Source organism: Cydia pomonella, chromosome 11, assembly GCF_033807575.1.
Source record: "Cydia pomonella isolate Wapato2018A chromosome 11, ilCydPomo1, whole genome shotgun sequence".
NCBI lineage: Eukaryota > Metazoa > Arthropoda > Insecta > Lepidoptera > Tortricidae > Cydia > Cydia pomonella.
The window spans coordinates 1,140,643-1,147,839 of NC_084713.1; the positions used below are offsets into that span (position 1 = coordinate 1,140,643).

Sequence of the window (7,197 nt, forward strand, 5' to 3'; positions counted from 1 at the left end):
AAATCGGCCTCAATGGTTATTTAACAGCTATCTAGATCTAGACATTTACTAATTACTTGATATCATAAGAATAATATTGTCAACTCATATCAGTACCAAAACGACTCAAATACAAATGTTTAGGCACAGCAATGTAGGACGTCAGCTTCCAGTAATACGAATTAATGAACCCAAATATAAACCCTGGGGATCAAATATTACATAGAATGTATGTTGTATGCGCCCTCCGCTAGGCCTTCGCCGTTATCGATTTCCAAATCCGAACTGTCATTACATGACATGTTGTTGTGTGCGTGACCTCAACTCTAATGCCGATACCAACTCATACGTCTAGTGGAAAAGCAGATCAAATGAAATTAGACTTTACATCAACGTCAGAAAGACTAAATTCGAATTTATCCTGTCCTAAAATCCAAAAAATCTGGAACATAGAAGTAAATTTCAGTTTCAAGGAATAGACCTCCAATCTCCAATATAACATCGAAAAATAATATATCTATCTATAGATAATATATCACAATCAAGAGTAATCCACTGGTGACACAGCCAAATCATATTTCCAACATTTCGACCTTATTACCACATCATGAAATTAAAAAATTGTCTATGAGAAATTCAAACAAAATTTAAGGCCTGTTACACAATGTCCAAGTCTCATCTGACGAATAAAGTCGTCGTTGGCGTTTCACAATCTTTAAATAAGCTTAACTGGTAGATAAATACCTTTACAACTTAAGGTAGTTTTGTCTGGCAGCTAATTTATTTATTAATTAGCTATCCAATACTTGGACATTGTGAAACAGGACCTTAGAGTAACCGCGCCTTTTCGTGAATCTCAACGCACGGGGAGCATTATCCCGCCCATATTCAACATGATTTTTTTGTTTAAAATAATGGATAAATCAGTTTGTTATTATTTTATGAGATAAAATAATTCAAATAGTATTAGAAAAAGTAACATTTATTATAGTTTTACACTAGTACAAAAAACTACTTTAGTAAATGAACCGCGTTCCAGTTCGTGTCATCCACGATGACGCGCAGATTTGTCAAATCTAACCTTTAATAACATGACAATATAAGTCAAGGCACGCGTCTTCGTGAAGGACACGATCTATCAAGTAATCAGTTTTTTCGCCACGGGCGGCAAAATGCTCATAGCGCGAGCACTCTAGGGTTAATGCCGTCTGAAAGTTACATATAGTTCTTTGTGTTATTCGGTCCTGGATAACAAAAAAGATGTAGTTTAGCAAAATTTATCCGACATAAAAAAGTCATTAAAATTAATGACCTGATTCACAAATTTTATTGACAGATTTTTATGAAATGCATCTTTTTTCCTAACCCATTAACCCTTTGAACGGTACGACTATCATGTGTGATACAGTCACGTCTGTAAACATCGACACGATCGAAGTGCCAAAAATATGTATACACGACTTTATGGCCCATGTATTAGGGTAGTGTATACATATTTTTGGCACTTTGTCCGTATCGATATTTTCAGACGTGACCGTACGTTATCGTGAACCTTGTCAAAATTTACGTAGGTTGATATTAAGCTGTAGCAGCGCTTCAATTGACGTCTTTAGCGGTCAAACAGTTAAACAAAGCAGCAAAATCACGGCACATATCACCAACAGACCTCAATCAATCCGCTAAACTCATATTAAAGAACTCTTTCTTCAACACCGGCATAGACTCCTCATCCTTAACCCTCGCAGGCAGAATATTATCAAAATGTGGGTACTTCGGGTGCCACCAGTCAAACACAAAAATAGTCACAACGGTGTCTATGATAATTGATTGGTCCGGGACTAGGTTCCGGGAGATGTTGTGAGCGCTGGTGCTGAATCCGAGGCTGAGACGGTGGTGACGGAACCCTGGGGACAGAACCACTGACACTGAGCTTAGTGTCATGCCAAGGAGTGGTGGGACTTCGTGGAAACTTGTGCAGGTCACCTGAAAGTGGAAAATAGGTAAAATTATATCAAAAAGGATGATATTAAAATTCACATGTTGAAATATTTAAGGGACACTCGTATTACGAATAATTTTCAACTATTCTCTGGCTTTAGTGAGAAGGGATACATTTCATAAAAACTCACAGCATTATGTAAGTGACCCATTTTAAACATTTCAATATGTTGTCAGTCTAATGACTTTATTACATTGAAATAGAGACTATTTTAGATGATTAAAGCAATTTTCAAAGTAAAAAGCATGAAATTAAAAATATAATAAACTTATCTTGGATGTTAGTTTGATGATGCAACTTAATTTTGAAAGTATACAAGTTAGTATAAAATATTAGTTGTAACAGTTTAAATAGGTAAAGGTTTTTTATATACACCGTATTTTTTTTTCCGTTAATTTCAAGGGTGCATCTTAAATTAATTAACTTTCTCAAAGACACCGGTATTCTAATTAACTCCTTTTCAGAGAGAATCAATATTTATTTTTTATCTTATAAGGCCCTTACGAGCGTATACACTTGCCTTAGGGCCTGTTTACATATTGATTAGTGTTTAGTTTGAGTTAATACATTTGCTACTAATGATATGTCACAGTTTTCAATTCTTTGGTTGAGTTAAATCTAATGCCTGTGTTACAACAACGCTATATGCAACATTTTTATTATTATTTATTTTATTATAAGCCTTTTTGACAGATGCCGTTCAATACTCGTAAATTTCGTTCTTATTCCACTGTTGCTCATCTGGTTGCCAATTGGCAAAGGCCTCCTCCAGTCTTCTCCATTCTTGTCTGTCTGTGGCTACTCTGCACCAAGTTAAACCTGCCACCTCTCTTATGTCGTCAACCCATCTTTTTTGGGGTCTGCATTGCTTTCTGTTTCCTATTCGTGGATATCCACGAATATGCAACATTTAATTACTTTTTATTAAAAAAAAACTTTTTATATATATATATAATTGTTATTTTATTTATTAACTATGTCATTTAGTTTCCCTCAACATACTTACCCGAAGTTAACGGAATTCAATAAAAACACGGTGTATATGTATTTTTTGACGGATGTAAAAAAAAAAACATTATACTAGTAGTATTAAATATAAAAGCTTGTATATATTTAAAATCTGGAAGTATGTACTTAATAAAACACCACAACAGAACACAACCCACTCTCCATTATAAAAAAAAAGCATTGATGTGATGGAAAATATGGAAATAATCTTGCAAGATTTTAAGATAAAAATAAAAATAGACCTTAATTTTTAGTCTAAATCTTGAAATAATCAAAATAATACCTGCAACACTTGACAATCCTCATCCGGATTAGCATCAATCCTATCCAGCTCATCCAACATATTCCCATTTTCATTCTGCGGCCGTTCCAGCGGCACCTTCTTTAACTTAAAATACACCAGCCAGTATATTGGTCCTTTATTGTACCAGACATTTATACAGCGACGTTTCACCAAACGGTGCGGTCTACTATCCTGTATAGCATCAAGCTCAATCTTGTGTACAAACACACTGTATGTATGGTACAACGCTCGTATGACTCTCTGCTTTAAGCCATACACTTTAAAACTATTCTCAATCCTCAATCTCGGTGGTAACCGAGGATGTCCCTGACAGTAACGCTTGTATAGATTGCGCCAGAATGATTCCCGTTGCGTGCAGGCATATGATGCTTTATTTATGGCAGCAAAACTGCCTATTTGCTCTGGTTTGATATACGCAGATATCAAATAAAATACTATTTCTGGGTATACTATACCTGGACGCTTGTCAATATCAACTTCAAGTTTTGCACTGCTCTTTTTCTTGTATATGTACCTTTTGTAACCTTCAGCGTCTATCTCTTCGACCAGGTCATAGTCTGCCATTTCATCCCATGATACTTCACCAGTATCTGTTATCTGAGCTTTTTTAAGACGTCTGATTGGTTTTGGCGCGTCTGCGGAGTCTTTTAACGTAAAATCTGAAACATATAATAAATAGAATATAATCTATAATTTATTATTATTATTTGTAAAGCAGGCAGGCAGTTGAAAAAACTGATAATGCCTGTATCCAGAGTAATCAATAAAGTTTTCAGTGTTGAGTAGAATAGGCATTGTGCGCATCTAATTTATTCTTAAACTCATTTACACTTTGGGCCGATAGTATATCCTCTGGGATTTTGTTCCAAGCTTTGACCATTTTAATATTTGTTTACTTGTTGTTAGAACATCTTTTCAAACATTTTCTAATATTTTCGTTAAAAAAGATCTTGTTCATCTTATATAAATGTTTTATACAAATGAGTCCCCAATGTATACAAATGATTTCTTATGATATGTACGAATTCCTATAAGAAAACTTATACGTAATCTAATATCATATATTAATTATACGTTTCCTACTAAGAATTAGAAGTTAGAATTTCATTAAAATTTAACACATAAGTATAATACCTGAATTTGTACATTTCCAGTCTCCTTTTTTCTTCGGCATTGATTCTATTGGTTGTTTCTGTTTTAAAAACAATCAGTCTTCGCACGAAATCAACTGTTCTAATAAACTACAGTAACATAATAGCACTGTTAAATTAGGAATGGGTAGAATGTATTGCTTTTTATATGGTTAGGTTGGGTTATGTGTTATGATAAAGGAAGAAAATAAAATAATAACTCAGCTTAGCGCTGCTTTATTTTTCGATTTGACATTTGACTATTTTGACTTGACATTGACATTCTTATCGATTAGTAGCATGCTTACCCGCCCATAAAATATAAAAAACTTATCGACATTGGTAATCCAAATGGCTGCCAAAGCATAATTATTCCCAACGATTATTAATTTATTACTCTTCTTGATTTTTAATACCTTCGTTGAAACTTCCTGTAAGAGTAAGATTTTTTTTTACAAATTTGGATTTTCTGCTTCACTATTAATCACATTAATGTTTTATAACAAACTTTGTAAACAGCATTACTGTAGCTCTTGAAGCGCCCTCTGTAGACGCTAGGCGGTGACTTCTTCAAAGAGTTGAAAAACTTATCAGAGTGTGATTTTCGAGCGAATTTCGCGGGTGGTTCGGACTTTGAGGCTAGTGGCTTTATTGAAGGGTAAGTCTGATGGATCGCTTATGTTTTTACTAAAAAATAATTATTATAGGACACAAATAATAAATAAATTTTACACAAATTGACTAAAGTCCTGCAGTAACTTAATAATGTTTGTGTTGTGGGTACTTAAACAACGAACATTGTTTTTTTATTTGTGTTTAATGTAATTATAAAGAAATTAAAAAATATCAGGTAAAAATCGAATACATTATGGTTATAGCAATGATAGTGTCACATTTGTAACATGGAAAAATGAACATTACTGATGTATAATAATAAAAACTGAATTGACAAAAAAATCCAAGTACCGAACTATCGAACTTGCTCACAAAATTTCACCATAATCGGTTGAGAAAGACGAACTGACCTGTACAGGAGAACACCAGACAATCGGACATAGGAAAACCGTCATACGGTCAATAATTTGAACTAAAGTTTTGGTACTTTTCGTAGGTCACATGACTCGTTAAAAAACTTGAACAATTATATTAAACATTTCCACTATTTCAGCTATGATTATGACAATATGGTATAATATCGTCGGTAAATCCAATAACTGAATGCCAATCTGTTCCAGTTTAGATTGTAATATTACAGCGAATCCCATATAAAAAATTGAACGAATGTTCCCATATGCACCAGTGTATCTGAATAAAATAAACAAAACTTATTGATGATTAGCAGAATGTACTATGTACGTGGCACTGCGATATGATACATTCGAACTTGAACCAAAGGATATTAATATTAATTATAATGGAAATATTATAGAAACTGTAGGAGTGACCAAATTTCTAGGATTATTTGTTGATAGCCAACTAACTTGGAAATACCATATAAATGAAGTGTGTAGAAATTAAGTAAGTCAGCATTTGCTCTTTATAAGCTTTCCAAGGTAGTAAATAATGACGCTTTACTTGTTGCATATCATGGACTTGTTGGATCGGTACTACGATATGGAGTCATCTTTTGGGGCAATGCTGCTGATAAAGACGCAGTACTCAAAGCCCAAAAAAGATGTGTACAATCTATGTGTGCTCTAAAAATGATAGATAGTTGTATTACATACTTTAGATCACTAAATATTCTAATTTTGCCCTGTCTATATATCTTGGAAATGTCTGTCTTTGTGAAATGTAATCCAAACCTTTTTGATAAAATTGCTGACACACGTAAGCTCCCTGTACGAACTGAATACAAAAATGAATTATGCCATATAGTGTGTAAAACAGCCATGATGCGCAAAAGTGTGCTAGGAATGGCAATGGCACCTCAAATATATAAAAGAATTAAATATTACACATTTTAAGAAGGCGTTAAAAACACTACTACTCAAGAAGTGAGACTATGGCATACAAAAGTTTTTGAATGATAATGATTTATAGCTCTTTTCTATTTTTGACATTATTTGTAGTTCTATAAAATTTCATTGTTGATATTCTTTAATATTTTATTATTGTTATTGTGAGTTATCTTTCTGAAGTGTAATTGTAATTGATTTGACTAATGAAGCATGAATACCTTAGACATGAGCATGTTTACTTAATTTTATGGTAAAAAAAAATTCGTATGCCAAGCGGCAAAACATAAGTGTTCGCAATATGCTTTACCTTTAAGACCAATACAATGTACCTATGTTATAACGAATAAATACATCAATCAATATGCCCAACTATTCATATATACAGGTTGCCATTTCTCTACTGATTTTCGTGAATTTTGGCGCCCATTTTTCGAAAATGATATCAAAATTTTTCTGTCGATTCATTTAGGTATTTTTTCAAAATGGTAGTAAACCATGGGAATGCTGACGTCTACAGCTGACAGACTAACTAAAGTTAAAGTAAATGCACATAAGTTTTTCAACAAAAATATATCGGTTGCAAAATACATGCTGTTCTATAGTTTGGGCCACGGACTGCTCATTCAAACATAGACAGAGAGAATCATACTATCTTTGTCTTACGCTAGTACTAGCACCCAAAAAAAGGGATAGGTATTGTTTTTTGGTTCTCATTTACTATCAAATTTGGTTTGCCTGACTATATATATGAAGCGAGATGACACATCTACATAAATGATCTACTCTTTGATGTGATTGACGTTCTAATCCAAGATG

General features: G+C 33.4%; 1 protein-coding gene across 1 annotated transcript; it reads right to left on the minus strand.

Annotated features, from left to right (window-relative positions):
• Positions 1-220: 220 nt before the first annotated feature.
• On the minus strand, positions 221-4,836 carry LOC133522588 (putative transmembrane protein 183BP). Its single transcript, XM_061857936.1, has 3 exons — positions 4,425-4,836; positions 3,270-3,949; positions 221-1,962 (listed from the first exon to the last, which is right to left on the minus strand). The coding sequence occupies exons 1-3, from the start codon at positions 4,462-4,464 to the stop codon at positions 1,651-1,653; spliced, it is 1,032 nt and encodes a 343-aa protein (XP_061713920.1). The 5' UTR covers positions 4,465-4,836; the 3' UTR covers positions 221-1,650.
• Positions 4,837-7,197: the final 2,361 nt, after the last annotated feature.

What these genes read in the sequence shown, in the direction of transcription:
- LOC133522588 (XM_061857936.1), bottom strand. Translation starts at nt 4,464, where the DNA reads ATGCCGAAGAAAAAAGGAGACTGGAAATGTACAAATTCAG. An exon ending in CTGGAAATGTACAAATTCAG is followed by an intron (nt 3,950 to 4,424) that starts GTATTATACTTA and finishes TATATGTTTCAG; the next exon opens with ATTTTACGTTAAAAGACTCC. An exon ending in AGGATTGTCAAGTGTTGCAG is followed by an intron (nt 1,963 to 3,269) that starts GTATTATTTTGA and finishes TTCCACTTTCAG; the next exon opens with GTGACCTGCACAAGTTTCCA.